The 17,300-nt window shown below is 42.1% G+C and overlaps 2 protein-coding genes across 2 annotated transcripts in view; one reads left to right on the top strand and one right to left on the bottom strand.

Annotated features, from left to right (window-relative positions):
* Positions 1–2,877: 2,877 nt before the first annotated feature.
* Positions 2,878–5,324, top strand: LOC308303288 (transcription factor Sox-8-like; the record flags this gene model as incomplete). Its single annotated transcript, XM_080747625.1, has 3 exons — positions 2,878–3,296; positions 3,679–3,950; positions 4,441–5,324. 3 exons carry the CDS (start codon positions 2,878–2,880, stop codon positions 5,322–5,324), a joined length of 1,575 nt encoding a protein of 524 aa, XP_080603751.1.
* A 5,328-nt stretch (positions 5,325–10,652) lies between these two features.
* LOC308302780 (arf-GAP with dual PH domain-containing protein 1-like) overlaps positions 10,653–17,300 on the bottom strand; it is a gene marked incomplete at both ends in the record, with an annotated part of 30,701 nt that continues 24,053 nt past the window's right edge. Inside the window, 5 exons of the mRNA XM_080747069.1 lie at positions 10,653–10,681; positions 11,319–11,547; positions 12,299–12,370; positions 12,584–12,646; positions 15,454–15,537. Coding sequence (XP_080603195.1) covers positions 10,653–10,681; positions 11,319–11,547; positions 12,299–12,370; positions 12,584–12,646; positions 15,454–15,537 — 477 coding nt within the window. The remainder of the gene's footprint in view (positions 10,682–11,318; positions 11,548–12,298; positions 12,371–12,583; positions 12,647–15,453; positions 15,538–17,300) is intronic.

The raw sequence follows: 17,300 nt of genomic DNA, 5'->3' as shown, positions 1-17,300 counted from the left end.
GTGACAGTTCAGTTTGCTATTAGTGAAGTTTAGCCTAGTTAATTGTCAGACCATTTTCGATATGCAACGTAACAATAAATCACGTTTACTGTTTAGATTAGAATATTACAACTTATAAGTCAATATTATAAGTGGAACAGTGGAATATACCTGTGCATGCACAGGACAGGTGTATTCCACTTGTACTCAGTCAGAATGACTCATTCAGAATAAAAATGCTCAAGTAAACAGCTCAATTGATTAGAATGTTCTATTCCGTTCTGGGCCAGGTTCCATGTATGAATATGTTCATAATGAGTTCATTCAAAATGAATAAATGTGCAACGTCAAACATTTTAGTGTGTAGGCTACACGGACAGTCACGGAACCGTATGGTGAGCTATTAGAGATAATATAGGCTAGAGTCTCTGAGGCTAGAATCTCTCCAAGTGATGAAACAAGAATTGACACAGTCAATATATAAGCTGGTCAGATGAAAAAAAAAATGTTTTTTGAAAAAAAAAAAAAAAAAATGTTTTTTGAAAAAAAAAAAGTTTTGGAAAAAAATGTTTTTTGGAAAAAAAAAGTTTTGAAAAAACTCGGGCGTGCTCAAACAACAGTAATAACTGCGTATTACCTTACTGTACTTTACTGTACTGTATACTGTACCTCACTGTACTGTACTGTACATATTCTGTGTTCTATATCTATGAAGTCTGTGTTCTAGATCTATGAATTTTGTCACTCCCCCCCCCCCGTGTATGTGTGTGTGTGTGTGTGTGTGTGTGTGTGTGTGTGTGTGTGTGTGTGACTTTTACTTATAACTGAGTACATCTACAGTGCAGTATTGATACTTTTAAAAAAACAAGTGTAAAACATTTGAGTACTTTTTCCAACAGCTACTTTCCCCCATAGCCTGGAGGACTCCTGCTAAGTTTACAGTTGCCATATAGCCTATTACTCTATAAATCTATCTGTGATGTCTGATTTTACTAAAACTAGCATGCTTATTAGGCAGTAGTGGGAAAAGTACTCGCATTCTTTACTTAAGTATCATACAAGTGGAAGACTTGTATTCAAAATTTACTTGAGTACAAGTATAAAAAAGTATTTGTATTGAAATGTACCAAAAGCAGAAAGTACGCATTATGCAGAACTTAATGTAACCAAGGTGTTCAAATAAGTGTATTGATTGTAGGCATTTTCCAAAATCTTGTGGTATTTCACTGCTACATATCGTTCTAAATATATGCTTTCTTGTCATTTAGTACAATGAATGTGTTACCGTGTCTCTAGAAATGTGCTCATTATTTGTGAAGATACTAACTGTAATTCTCAAAGACTCGCATTGGTTCATTCAGCACATCGTTTTTGCTCTGTTTCATTTGATATTAAAATGCAACTCGAATTAATCTACTGTGTGGACACTGATCAGATGACAGGAAGAAGCAGCTCATCAATGAATGTACTTTGTGTTGCTTTTGTAAATTGTGTAGGGTACGATATTTTCATGACTTCACACCAAAGCCCATATCATGGTCATAGAGTTAAATCATTGACAACTTGCATACTCGTTCAGTTCATATGTTAATGCAGATGGTATGCAGATGGTGTGACACATCACCTACTACAGCCTACAACGATGCCCAGGGCAACACTGCATATTGTCTATAAATGGCTCACAGTTTAAATAACGTACGGTTTATTTGGACAATCATCTGTAACAGATGAAGTATAATTAAATACGACGTGATTAACGTTTGTTTGACATCCTCATCACAATTACATTGGATGCATCGCGTTGATTAAAGTGAATGGCTGCTATAGTTTTGCTAGTTTTCATCACCTAATCACCTTCCTTTCATAACCTAATCTCTACGTTTAGAATTGAAAGAAGAAAAATAATGTTAATGTTAGTATGAAGCTAATTATAAAGCTTAAATGGATGATGATGTCAACAATGACTTGTGAAAATCAAAGAATGATAGCCGATCTACAAGCAATCATACAAACATTTTGTACTTTGATGCCAATACTTTTGTACTTTTACTCAAGTATAGACCTCTCTTTTCTTCTGTTTCATTTATCACAAGCAGGCTGGCCACAGGCACCGCCTCAGTGTGAAGGAATGGTGCTCCCTGCTGGACAAAATATGTCATTAAAGCAGTACAGATCTGGAGGGCCTGGCCAATGGATCATGAGCTCGGTGACCATGTGACATGGACAGCCAATCGGCAAATAGGTCCCCTAGGTCCCCTGAATGTCTCAGGACAATGTAATCTGTTTAAAGAGCTGGTCCTGCTGACCAGCTAACAATGCTACCTCTACCTGCGTGTGGGTGGTGAAAGAGGATGGACAGGTGAGTGAAGTGAGGGGTGGCTGTGTAGTTAGTAGCCTAACTAGCAAGCAAAGATAAGTGAGGATGAGGATGGTAATTAATGCATAATTAGGTATGCAGATCTCTGGAATGAGGTGTGAGCGCGCTCGTGACATATAGGCTATGTGCTCTAATTGAACTGGCAATGAATACCCAGTCAAAATAATCATGAGATATCACTTATAATAAATGTTCAACCCAACCGTGCAGCTGCTGCCTCTCCATCCCACAGCCAGATGGGAGGAACAGCAATGGTAAAAACGGAATAAAAGCCAATAGGAGGAAAGGGGCGTAAACTTGGGTGAGAAGTAAAAGTGGCTAAATGAACAACTCCAGCAGCCCCAAACTTTCCCGACAGTTACTTTCGACGTGAGCCATGGCGGTTATTTTAGACTAGCCTGCTTGCCTCTTCTTGGGTCACGATAGTCTTGACGAGCAGTGCGTCAAGGCACACTTGGTGCTGGAGACATCTGGGTCTGGACGACATCATCAAAAACGTCTTTTGTCGACCAAAACAAAAAATGACCGAAGAACACAAATCCTTCAGTGAACATGCATGCAGTCCAGCGGGCACAGGCAGCTCTGTGTCCCAGCACGAGTCCGACTCGGAACCGCCGACCTCTCCGGCAGGGTCTGACGGACAGGGGCCTGCTCGCCCTCCCGGGATTACGCACAAGGCGCAGAGCGATCCAGATCATCCAGGGGATGAAAGGTTCCCCGCTTGCATCCGCGACGCGGTGTCGCAAGTGCTGAAAGGTTACGACTGGTCGTTGGTACCGATGCCCTCTCATGGGGAGCGAGGGCTGAAGAGCAAACCTCACGTCAAACGGCCCATGAACGCGTTCATGGTGTGGGCGCAGGCAGCGCGCAGGAAACTCGCGGACCAGTATCCTCAGCTGCATAACGCCGAACTCAGCAAGACTCTCGGGAAACTCTGGCGGTGAGCAGCTCTCAAACCAAACATGGATTTGGATAGTGACAGCGAATTCAAATAGATGGACATGCCCATCGCATATGTGCATTACGCACACTCACAGCCTATTGATTGAGCGATCTGATTTGGGCTACACTATTTCAGTTTGTTCAGTATTCGTTATATTATTATTATTATGCTGTAGCGTATAGTATGTAGGCTATTAAGGGAGGTGGTTGCACTAGAACCTCTGGGGACTCAGATTAATGTTCCACAGATGTCCTGCTCCTACAGTTTGCAATATTACTTCAACCGAAAGTTAAATTAACTTCGAGGTACATATATAAGGTGTATTGTGTTTGTGTGTAAGCCATTAAGCCAAACTTAGCTCTTTCCAATTCCTCCCCAGTCTGCTCTCTGAGAGCGAGAAGCGGCCCTTCATTGAAGAAGCTGAGCGCCTGAGACTTCAACACAAAAAGGACTACCCAGACTACAAGTACCAGCCTCGGAGACGCAAGATCACCAAATCTGGCCAGGGGGACTCAGCACACAGAGCTGGCTTGACCCAGCAACCACTCCATCCGCATCACCCGCAGCAGGGCCTGTATAAGAGTGAACCAGGGATGTCTCGGCTGGTGGGCATTGGGGATGGACACCCTCACTACCATTCCGACAGGACAGGTGAGTGGACTGGACTGGTGTTCACTAGTGTGTTGATTTGAATGGTTAAAAATCCAAGATGGCATTTACAATTTACTACAATTTAGGCGTTTAGCAGACACTCTTAATCCAGGGTGATTTACAATAAGCAAGAATAACCAAAAATTCTTAACTTAAACTCTAAGTCGTTCATAATGAGTTGAGCTTTTATGCCAACAATCACTTTCTAACAGAGTTTTGTTTTAATTTTTCTTCCAAAAGCGGAGGTCTCATTTTGTAACTAAACTCAATTTCGCAAATACCTTGCTTGAACAGAAAAGTCCATTTAATGTATAGTAAAATTAAACCAAAGTCTCTCAACCTATGAGGCATTTTTCTTTTCTATTTTTCTATTTCTGACTAAAGAAAATAAAAATAAATTGGAGACAGTCCTGCAATAGTCCATGCTAGCTTGCAGTAAGGCTGCACCCGGTGATTATTTTTATTTAGTTTTATTTCTTCTGAACCCCAGGACACCCCCACAGCCCGCCGACACCTCCTACCACCCCCAAAACAGACCTGCCCCTGGGTATCAAGCATGAGGGACACCGGCTCCTGACCAGCAGCTCCAATAGCGGTTCCGTTTCCATTCCCACCACTGGTCGCCAGAACATTGACTTCAGCAACGTGGACATCTCAGAGCTCAGCACTGATGTCATCAGCACCATGGAGGGGTTTGACGTCCACGAGTTTGACCAATACCTGCCTCTCAATGGCCACGGCTCCGCCCCTTTACCCCCGCCGGAGAACGGGCGTGGACCTAGCAACCACCCGGGATCCCTGCTCCCGTCCTACGCCCACTCTCACTCTGAAGGAGTGTCCCCGTGGACTGTTAAAAATGGCAGCTCTATGACCGGAGTACCGCCTTCGCCGTCTCCATCTTCATCCAACACGGACAACAGCAGCAGGACACATGCTGACGTTACCCACAGGCCTCGCATTAAAACCGAGCAGATGAGCCCCGGCCACTACAGCAGCCATTCCTCCCACTGCTCCTCTACCTCCTCTTCCTCTCCCCCACCACCACCACCACCACCACCACCCCACCCCGAATACACCTCCCTCGGTTCGGGGACCTGCATCGTCCCCGCCTCCTCCAGCACCACCCCTTCTTCCTCCACGTCCATTTCGTCTTCCTCCATCGGGCATTGCGACTACACCGACCTGCAGAGTGCCAGTGGCTTCTACAGTGCCTACCCCGGGTATACGGCCGGGCTATACCAGTACCCCTATTTCCACTCGTCCCGCAGGGCCTACACCTCGCCGCTAATTAACAGCCTAGCCCTGGCTCCTCCTCCTCACAGTCCGCCCGCCGGCTGGGAGCAGCCCGTCTATACCGGCCTTACCAGGCCCTGAAACGAGGAGGAGGAGGAGAAGAGGAACCAAGGATCTTGAATGACGTTGATGCTTTAAATATGTTGTTTTCCCAACTGCCCAGCTTTAAAAGAACTCGCAAGATAAGTTAAAATGTGGTGGTTTGACTTGAGTTATTATGGGGTTATTGTTGTCAGTAAATCAAACCAAATCACCACATTATGCATCCGTTATGTGCAACCTAAGACAGAAACGTTCTAATCTTTCCAATGAGGATACTTCACCGAATACCAAAGTACTGTACAGGACAGTGCAATGGTAAGCACCCAAAGGTGGTTGTGGTTCTTTTCTTTTGATCTTTTTTACTCTATGCAATGCTAGAGTAAAAGGTACTATATTAATTTGGACTTGGAGTAGTACTCAAGAGTTGGAGTATATTGTATGAACTACACAACATTATGGAACATGGAAAGACTGTTTCCTTGTATTAATATGGAGAAGATGGCAACATTGTGTGCTTTTATTTGGTACAGAATGTAGCAGTGACTCAAGTTTGTCCCTGGGGACTGGGGAGTAAGAATATTACTGCTTTTCAGTTTGGCCAACAGTGGACCAGTGGAGAATTAAATCCTTCATTCTACATTCACCAGATGAATGCATGAGTAGTAGAACAGAAACGTTAAATCTGTTATCTGACTGGAATTGAGACTGAGAGACCCTGCTTTTTTATAAGACCGTTGTCTTGTCATGACTTGGATATTTACATAAATATGTGTGTGATACCTCTGTGAGGGTGTGTGTGTGTGGGAAGGGGGGGGCCCTTAATAACCCTGAGTCTAGCCTCGTGTAGCCAGGCTTACTCATCTGCAAAGAGAAAAGCCTGGTCAAGATATGAAGCAAAGACAGTTCTAGGAGGTGGGGCTGAATTTTCCCGGAAGTTGTATTTTTTTTCACAGTGCGGTGTCCCTGCAAATGTATTCCCGGCGGGAAAACATCTGGTCTACGTCTCCCGCTCCGTCGGTTGCGCTCGCAATAAACAATATACAAACAAAAACATTGATTCAGGCGATGTTACACCTATTGAGCGAGTTAAGAGCTACAATCTATTTTAGTTTTTTCGCTGGGGAATGTAAACGGACCCGCACCGCATGACGTAACGCAGCACTTCCGCTAGGAATCTTGGAACCAAGCGGAAGTCATATCCTGCCCAGGATGCCCTGAGTCTGGTTCTGTCCTGTCACCTGGTGAATTTGAATTTGTTGATGGAAGCCCGTAGGTCACAAGAAGAGACTTTCTGCAATTAAAGGATTGTCCAAAATAATGAAACATACTGTATGTAGTCATGCTTCCTTGTTGAACTTCCAAGAATTGTTTCAACATTCTATTGTATTGTGCAACTATTTGATTATGCAAACACGTGATTTTGGACTATTACTCTGGGTGAAATGCTCCAATTTCAGTCTAGAGGGCAGAAAATGCAGATTAACTTAATAACATGGGTTGATACTTAGCTATATGATGTCAAGTTCAAATACTGGTCTGGATGAGTATCAATCAAGATAAAGTAAAACCCAGACTTTGTTAATGTAGGCCTACTTGTATTTCTTTATAACATTTCAATCCATGCAATTAGTTTTACCTGAGCTTATGAAGTTCCACATGGAATCAAAAGTTAATATTATAAAATAAACATATTCATCATAATGTTTAGTATATGTTCCGATACGTATTTCATGCACAACCTTTTCCGCCCTCTGACCAGTCTGCTGTTGACTGTCACTCATTGCAGCATGGTTTCCAGTTTATCAGCAGGCCAACAGGTGTTGCAGTTATGTTTCCTGTGCCGGGGGATTAGCTGCATTTCATGGTTCCGTCCCAGTTGGAACTGTCAGCTACACTTCTGCTACACTAAATGATGGACAGGACAGCTGGAACGTAGTTTTCCATAAAGAGCAGCAGAAAAGGTTTATAATGAAAATAAATGTAAAAATATTAAAAAAAAAATACAATTCAAATTTGTGATTTGATGCATTGTAGTTGACAATCAGTTCTTCTTGGACCTCTCAGTTACAGTTCAGTCCAATACCCTGCCACCTGAATAAGCTTCTAAAGTGCTTCTGTAACCAGACTCTCTGGAGTGACCCGAAGGGGAATTTCATTCCTTTGTTTGCAGAAATGATGAAACCCATCTTTCTTTGTAGCGACTGAGGAGAAGTAATACTTGACCTCTGACTTACTAGAAATGCTAGCATCGGTACTTCTGCATCTGCTGCAGATGTCACTGTCTGGAGAAGACATGAGAGTGCCACACACCAGCAGAACTCTGTCTTGGAACCACAGTCTATACAGTAAAATCCTCCTTTAACACAAGTTACAAGTACAAATGTCAGGTCCATTTCGTTACATTTGTACAATTTGAGTTACAAATTAGCACTGAGGGTTTTACTGTGTTCCAAAGAGAGGCATGTCAAAATGTCACATTTCCTGCAGGACACCTCACACAATAGTATCCCTGTTGTGCAGAAGATTATATTGGATTCAGATTTGATAAAACCCGAGTTGCAGTGACAATCATGCTGTCTTTTACAGTACAGGGCCACTAATTATATGAGCATAATCTCTTTTCCTGATGAGATGCAGTTTAATTTATCATAAAAAAAAAAAAAAAAGATTTATCGTATTAATAAATGTGTTTTAAATGGATGTCTGAACATGCTTTTATTATGAGAAAATTAAAAGAATAACCATGTAGTTAGGGTTTATGATGTGCATAAATCTTTGTGTTATAGTGCACAACACACACACACACACACACACACACACACACACACACACACACACACACACACACACACACACACACACACACACACACACTACTAAATGGCTTACAGTGAGTGCCAGTGGCTTACTGAGCATTCAGTTCAGCTTCATGACAAAATAGTGGCTTCAGAGCTCAAGGTCCCACCCTGTTTAAAAGACTTCCTTTGTGGCAATGACATCTCAGTGCCTCACTGTCTGCCCAGTTTACCATGGCAATCTGGTTGCCAATGACAACAACCCTGCCAGACAGAAACAACATTGATTTACCCATGATTCCCTTGGAGACCTCTCCGGAGTTTGCGTATTTGTGAGTGTTTAATGTAGGAGTAGCCAGATCGGCCAGGAGACAACTATATGCTATATGCTCACCTTTTCATGCATGTTATAGACACACAGACAGGGCACATAGGCCTACTGCTACGTGTAGGCTACCATGTACATAGGCCTATTGTAACATGCACATAGCATGAACATGCAGCACTGTAACATACAAGACTGCCCCCTATTAGCCAGAGCAGCTGTTATTAGTTCTCAATAGCTTCTTCTTTTCATTTCAGATTTGTTTTATCCTTCTTTTCTTTATCTTTATTTAGATTCTTATGGTTAACACGACAATTGAAATGAGACAGAAATTACATATATTATGTATGGGCCTATAGTGTTGCTCAAAACCTATACAATACTAAACTGAAACTTAAAAGTCTGTAACTTTGACAGTGTACATTTGTACACTGTCAAAAGTTAAGGGTAGTCTGTCAAAATGTCAAAGTTTGAGAATCACTGCTCTGGAGGAACCCACAATCTGTGTCTGACATGCATGCTCATATGAGAGAGGAGTGCCATCTGCTGGTCAGAATGAAAAATGAGCAGTGATCCATACAAAAAGCCTCTTTTCACTTTTTTAAAAGTCTACCCCATCTTGTGGTCTCAAAAGTGTTGAAGTGTTCTAATATAATACTGAGGATACATTTCAGTAAACTGTCTTGCTCAAGGACACTTTGACACCCAACTAGGAGGAGCTGGTGATTAAACTAGGAACCTAACTGATTCAAAGACGGCCACTCTACCTCCTGAGCCACTGACACCCACAGTCTGGCCACTGTTTCTCTTTGTAGTAACACATGTGTAGTGTAGAATGTTGTATGTTCATGTTTTTGTGGCTGATAATGCAATGCCAACAAGGTGTACTGGCCGCTGGTGATTTGTTATTTTCATAATCTTGACGTCTTCTTATAATAAAAATCTATGAGCATCCAGGGGATTGGCTAGAGGCCCTAGCCGATGATTTCTAAGCCGTCCTACAACTCCAAATAAAATCTAAATTAATTTGTCCATGGCAGTGAATCTACTGTAACATATTTCAGTATACACAAAAGACATACCAGTCTATCAATTCATTTCAGATTCATCTGTATTGACAGATTTTCAGGAAGAAATTAACTACCATCATAGTCTGTTTAACCACTTACGCACTGTTTTCAAAGAATTTCAAAAAATGTTTTTTTCCCTTCAAAATAGGAGAGCTCAAAACATGTCACGATGCAACGTGTTGTGAGCTTGTAGATCTGCTATTTTAAAAGAATTTACAAACATTTGTTGAGATCTTTAAAAGAATTGCCAATAATGGCATGGGGGGGCATATCAAATAAATTACAATCCAGTCACATTACAATCATTTTAAGCAGCATTCACTGTCTACAATAATTTAATATATACAGTAGTTCGAATAAATAAAGAAAACAGCTATCAGATTTTGGCATAAAATAACCATGTCTGAATGCAAATTGTGAAACTGCAGCTACATCATGTGAGACGGGTGCCATTTCAGAGTTTGTACATTGTTTTTAAATGCATACGTATATTCTTAACAGCACCTTGTAGATTCGTCTTCAGCAGATTCTAATGTCAGAGAATCTGTCTTTGCAGGGTCCTCTTAATCCTGAAGAAGTTTTCCAAGAAAAGAAAAAAAATTCCACACAGGATAAAAGCCACCGTCGCCATTCAAAACTGTACATTCAATAAATTAATCATATCCACTGGCTTTGTTAAGCACACGCTGAAATGACTCAAAAACGACATAATTACTCTAGATTACAGGTGGAATGAACCATTCACAAGATGGGGGTGGGGGGGGGGGGGCGGGCTTGAAGCAAGGTAGAGAGTCAACATGAGAAACTGAGGCGGGCGGGGCTGACATAATAATGCCTAGCAACTGATGATTACAGTACCTTCGGAACCTTCATGGGCTCTGACCACTAAAACCTTCATCCACAACATAAAAACGCCAGAGTTCTATTACAACATGAGCAGGTTGCTGATTAGACATCCTCCTCCTTCCTGTTTCTCTCTCCTTGCCCCCGTATCGTGTCTCTTTCAGTGTCCTCCGTCCTCCCTGTCCTCCCTGGCACACAGGTACAGTACAGTAGGGCCCCCCGTGGTCTCTGGTTGTGCAGTAGTAGTTATTCTCTCGCTCTCTCTGTCTCTGGTCTGAATGAGACGGGGCCGGTCCACTTGGGTTTGCGGTTCTGCGAAGCCCCCGGCCGGTCTTCAAGGCTTGTGTTTAAAATGGGCCTCCACTGCGAAGGCAAGCGGAAAACAATGACCGCCCCTGTGATAATCACCACTGCAATGCAGTAACGTTTCACACTAGAGTTGTTTTCAGAAGGATAACCCATAAAGAGTCCAAAGCGCTGTGAATGCAGCTGTAACTGCAGAACTTGTGCAGCCACTGGTGCAATGCTACTGTATAGACTGTTTCAGACAATTGATGCTTTACAGTCTAATGTAAAGCATCTAAAAACTTCTCAGAGTAATATTTGACTTAGTATTTCTATTTTCTGCATTATACAGTATACACTTTAGCTTTTCAGATAATTTGTCCTGCACTTTTAGTGATCAATTACTAACACTATCCATTTTACTATTCTAAAGCTCAGTATGGCTATTGAATGTATAAAGTATACAGTATGGCAATCGTATAACTACTCAAGCATTCAGTGAATTATGTTATATTACTATTGGTAGTAGTGGCTACTTGTTTAAAATGAATTGATTACTAACCATGGCAGCATACAGTATGCATACAGTATGAGCAAGTTCGACCTATTTAGCTACGCAGGGAATGGGAAACGTATCACTCCAGAACCTATAGCTTTACATTGAATTATACGTTTATCCTTAAATTAATAACACAGTTGTAGAGTTTCCTGGTACCTGCATATTCCTGAGGCCTCATTGGTCGATTGATGACCCTCTGAAAGGCAGCTATCCAATCCCGCTGCTCTGCCTCTGTCTCGCATGCAAACAGGAACTTCCTGTCTGGTGTTACTATGGTGATTCCGTGGTTCCAGCGGTGGCCCTGTGTGGACGATGGCAGGCCTGAGAGCACCGTGTAGCTGTTCTCTTTACTGCCAATAAACACTTCACCACGAGCATAGGCATCCTGAGGCGGGAGGGGGAGAAACAGAGATAGAGACACAGACAGAGACAGACACAGACAGAGAGACCAGTGATGGAAAATGTACTCAAATGTTTTACTTAAGTAAAAGTATCAATACTGTGCAATGTAGAAACTGTTACAAGTAAAGGTCTGGATTTAAAAATACCTGAGAGAATGTACTTAAAGTACCAAAAGTAGAAAGTACTGTACTTTATTATGCAGAATGTCCCATTTCAAGTTGTCAAATGTATACTCATATTTAGAAAATAGCAGACCTTGTAGATCGCCTATTTTTAAATGGCCGAAATGCTTATAGGGCTGAAGTGGTTTATGTATGTTTTGTAATAATAATCAGAATCTACAAAGTAACTATAACTAAAGTTGTCAAATAATTGGAAATACTCCAGTAGAGTAAAAGTACCTCAACATTGTACTTAAGTGCAGTACTTGAGTAAATGTACTTTACACCACTCCAGATACAAAGAGAACAGGAATAAAAGAGTCAGAGATAAATACAGTGGGACAGCGAAAGGGAGAAACAGATAAGGAAAGTACAGAGTCAATGTCATAAGGAAAGACATTTAAATTGAGAACCCAGAAAGGGTAAAATTTGAATGCCAAACGAAACAAAATGACAAATGATCATGAATCATGAATGAGTTTGTTTTGTCATCTTAAAGGTCATGTGAGTTGTTAGTCGACAAAAGCAACGTGATCGGCTGAAGGTCAAGGAGGGGCACGGGCGTGTTCTCACCAGAGGGTCTTTGAAATACATGAGTCTCCTGTCATCCATAGTAAACCACCTCTTCTTAAAGCCCTCTGTGTGCTGTGTGTGCATATGTGTGCGTGTGGGAGGGGGGGGGGGGGGGGTCGGGGGAGGGGGGGGGGGGGGGAGAGAGAGAGAGAGAATAAGAAACAGTCACTACATTTTGATCAAAATGACTAGATAAATCATTGGGTTTATATCTTTATATCTTGGGTTAGTACAGTGCATATAACAGTGGATGCGATAGAAACTGATGTATTTACAAAGACCAACCTTTGGGCCTGTTTTCTCCATAAAGCCTTCTCTCATGAAGTTTCTTGTCAGCTTTGGCACCAGCTGGAAAGAACAAAATAAATAACCTGACATAGTAAATCATAGTCTGGAAGGTATATTCTAGCAACATGGCATAACGTCCCTGGTTATATTTCAGCCCCACTTCTTTCTTTTTTTTTCTCGTTTTGCATGAATCCCCATGCCGCAGGCTAGCTCAGGTCCATAGCGTTAGTGGAGTTCTCCGTAACACTATGTTCCTCTACCTCCGCACCTCCTTGGCAAAACCGGAAAACCCGCTCGTCTGGTCGGAAAATAACAAAAAGTAGAGGTAGCGTTAGGGAGAACTCCACTAACGCTATGGACCAGAGCTAGCCCAAGACAGCAGCGCCCTCCACAGGGACGAAGCAGAAACTACAGGGACAGGGGGTCCTAGGCATGTAAGGCCCTAGGAAGGAGACAAAGCTGAGTCCGGTGATTGCCCACAGGTTACCATTACCTGACACACCTGCACCTCATAAAACTGAGACTTGAAAGGAAAGTACAGACGTACTGTAGCACAAGAGATGTGTGCAGTTTTTCTTTCCTTCCGTGTATGCCCAGGTAAAGCTCAAGCTGTGAGGCCCTGCATGAAGTGTGCCCTGGTCAGCAAAGAACTAGAGTTATTTTTCTTTTTCCCACGGCGCCGGCCAGTAAGCCATGGGCATTTAATGGCGCATTCAGGTCTCTAATGGACGAACTGCAATAGTGCCTGCACAAATCGACGTTGTCGGCACATGCGAGGTGGAGAATGCAGGTACAGTAGGACGCTGGTAGGAACGCATGGAGAAGAGTAAACAGCTGTAGAAAGGCAACTCAAAATTATTCCTAACATCGATGCTTAGTTGCACGATCAACTAATCAGTATACTAGACAGTCTGCTCTTTGTGAGCTGCTTGGACCCGAGTTCGACTGACTCATGTGGTGTCTCCTCTCCCTCTGCCCTCAATTTCCTGTTTCTAAAATATTATCTGAAATAATCTTTAAAAATTAACCAATTATTCCTAGACTGGGGCACGCATTTTGTGACGGGGCTCACAGCTTTACCTGGGGAGATAACAAGCAGAAGAGGTTTAGTCCAGTGTAGGTTCCTCTGCTAGGAGTAACCCTGGTTCGTCATAGTTCGAGGCCTTGCTATGACGGCTCAACACCGCCAGTTCAGCCAACGGTTCCAATAATCCACAACCCCACACTGCTGTACAGTTGTTTCGTCTCCCCATCACACATGAGCAGAAAGTGAGGGCTTTATACTGTATACGCATGTAGTAGGTCCATCATTTGCCGAGGTGCAGGTATGTCATCTTACAGGACTGTAGTACTTACAGTAGCTACTGTATAGTAAGATCTGTTGGCAAGTACTGCCCCCGCATTTGTCTCCTCTTTAGTGATAGAGAGAGAGGAGTAGACAGAGGGACAGAGAAGGGACAGTGAGGGAGAGAAAGTGGGTGTAGGTCCTACACCCACTCAGTTCCTTCCCACATAAAACAAATAATCAGTAGCCACTATTGGAGTAATCATAATATCACCAATATTCATGTGTACACAAATATTTCTTATTTGTATGTAAATGCACTCCTCGTCTGTCAAACACAATCTTTAAAGCCGGTCATTTATTAATGAAGTCGTTTACATTACTTTGAGCCTCTGCTTTTCTGCAAGATGGAAGTGGCTTGCAATTTTAATGTGCTATAATTGCCTCTAAAAGCGGAAGACTATATCAACCAAAGCTATTTAATAAATGACAACCTGATGCCAAATGTGTAATAGCCGTTTTAAGCAATGCAGCAAATTATGCCTGACAAGTCTTCATCTACTTCTGCAGTTGATCTAAATACATCATCCTTAATGTACCTGAACCCCCCCTCGAATTGCTAACGATATGAGCGATGTGAACAAAATGTTGATATTTGATACTGCTCCATTTTGTCACATCTTCCATACCTTTGTTCCTCTATAAAACAATGTACCACCATGTTAGTTATTTAAACATGTAGGCTATTAATAATTTAAACATGTTTCAACATTATTAATGTGTGTGTGCCTCTGTTAAATATTTCCTTAAAGACTTGTGAGTAAATGTATGTATAGATACATACATTTACTCACATACAAATAAAGTATTCACATATTTATTCAATGGAACTTAAGACAGGGTTTAAATGATATTCTTTAGCTACGGTCGAGAACTTAAATACTTTCAATATCACAGCATTTCAATTTGCTGTTTCATTATGATAGATCTACCATATTGGATAACTTCACATATTAACCAGCAGTACATTGCATCTCTGTGTAGAAGACGTTGTTATGGTATTACAGCTTCAATACAATGATGAGTGTTGGGCTAGAGCAGTGGTTCCCAAACTTTTTAGCTCAGGACCCAAAAGAGAGAATAGACGTTTGCCCGGGACCCAAACTAGTGAAAGTAGCGCGCCGTCGCAGCATTGCGACCTTGTATATCATCTATTTGCACTGCTTCTTAATTATTATAATATTTTTATTTGTGGAATTTCTAATGTGTTTTTGTTTGTTTCACTTTTTCTTTTTTTAAATGTATATATATATTTTAAGAAAATTGGATTTTTACTCAAGCTGTGACCCTCAAATGGGCCCACTGTTTGTTCCCAAACAGTGGGCTAGAGCAGTGGTTCTCAAAGTGGATTCCAGGGACTCTGTGGGTTCCTTTCATACAATCGGTAACCCTGACATTGTACAAATGGAACCAAATAATTTGGTTCCAATTGTACACTGTCAGAGTTAAGGGGAAATTTGAAAGTTTGAGAAACACTGGGCTAGAGGCTACAAATATTCTAGTTAACTGAGTTTGTTCCCACCTCTTCATCGCTGGCTCCAGGAAAGGCAACCTGCAGGTAGTGGAACCTGGCGGCTCTGATGGCATTGAACCAATCAACCATTTCCTGTAGGAACAAGCACACTGGTCAACGCCCCTAATTTATCCTCAACAGATGGCGCCGATGGCAAGAGAGGCAACTCGAAAGCGTCTCAGAATGAATGTCCTGTAGGCTACTGTCAAAACATTTCAATAGGCAGTAAGGGCCATAAGACGATGTATTACTTTGGACGTCTAGTATTTATTTAAACAATAAACCATGTTATAGACTGTGTCTTTGGGAGAACTGGTGTATTATTTTGAGTCGCTTTCAAAAAGTGTGACATGTGTTTACAGTAATGCAACATTGTAGATGGCTGTGATGATATACAGTAGAATTACTGGTGTATTTCTGTTTGCTATGACACTACTTGACCAGCAGAGGGTGCAAGGTACTCTTCATCTCTGTCTTGCTCCCTCTTTCTCTTTGTCTGTTATCAAATTTACTGACTCTGTCTCTGTCTCTCTGTCTCTCTCTGTCTCTCTCTAAAAGTAGCTGTTCGTTCTCTCTAAATAGCTAAGTATGACTCTCCCTATCTATCTCTTTCTCTTTTTCCAAACTGCTTTTAACTGTCTGTCCAACTATATCTCCATCTTTTTTATTGGCTATGACTCGTCTGTCTCCCTTCACCTCTTCCTTTCCTCATTTCCTTTTTTGATCTCCCTTTCTTGATCTTGCCTTCATCCCAGAGGAGTAGTGGCATTGGGAGCAATGATTTGTGTGCTCAGCACTAAAACCCCGGAGAGACAGTGTGTGTGTGTGTGTGTGTGTGTGTGTGTGTGTGTGTGTGTGTGTGTGTGTGTGTGTGTGTGTGTGTGTGTGTGCGTGTGTGTGTGTGTGTGTGTGTGTGTGTGTGTGTGTGTGTGTGTGTGTGTGTGTGTGTGTGTGTGGTTAGGGAGACACAGACTCGGTTACTGGGCAGATTAAGGACCAAAAGATTCGACTGCCAGCTCACTGGATGGCACAGAGTTAAAAAAAAAAAAAAGACAAGAAAATCAAAGCATGTGGATCTGGGCCTCCACATGGGAGCGGCGTGCCTGTGGCCAGCCTGCGACGGCTGTCATCAATGATGTCAGAGGTCTACGACACATATGACTCCAAATTCGGCTATTTTCACAATAGAACCGTGTTAAACAAAATGTAATTCCTCAACTCTTAGTGCTCGTCAGATATGATTATTATAATATGATTATTTTGGGGGGTCACAGCCTGAAAAGGTTGAGAACTAGTGCTCCATAGTATGGTGGAGCAGCTGGAGGTGCATGCAGGAGCGATGTGTGGAGGTTTGTACATACAGCATATCCTTATGCGGCCCTCCAAACAATTTACAGAAATGATCAGTAGTTTAACTCTCAGAAATGGGAGTTAGGTCAGTTTAAAGATGAAACACTTGCCTACCAACGCAGTGGCATGGGTTCAATTCCTCGGGCCTGGCCAGCCGCTAAGCCAATGGGCACTGTTTGTAGGTGGGAGTGGGAGACCAGCAAGGAATTATGTTGCATGTTCAGCAGGGAGGGGATCGGAAGGAGATGTGCAATGAAACTCCCAGTGGTGGAAAGAGTACTCAAATGTTTTACTTATGTAAAAGTATCAATACTGCAATGAATTACTCTGTTACAAGTAAAAGTCCGGAATTCAAAATGTACATGAGTAAAAGTATGAAAGTGTACATAAAGTAAAAGTACAAAATGTTTGAAAATGGCAGATCTACGCTGTGATTGGCATATACCTAAAAAATGCAACCACGACGCAGACACAACAACACAGGTCTGAGCCGGTGGAATCCAGGG

Source organism: Nannobrachium achirus (genome assembly GCF_963921795.1).
Source record: "Nannobrachium achirus genome assembly, chromosome: 18".
In the NCBI taxonomy this organism is placed as follows: Eukaryota; Metazoa; Chordata; class Actinopteri; order Myctophiformes; family Myctophidae; genus Nannobrachium; species Nannobrachium achirus.
Note: the sequence above shows the minus strand (reverse complement) of the source record. Positions and strands in the feature narration are given on the sequence as shown.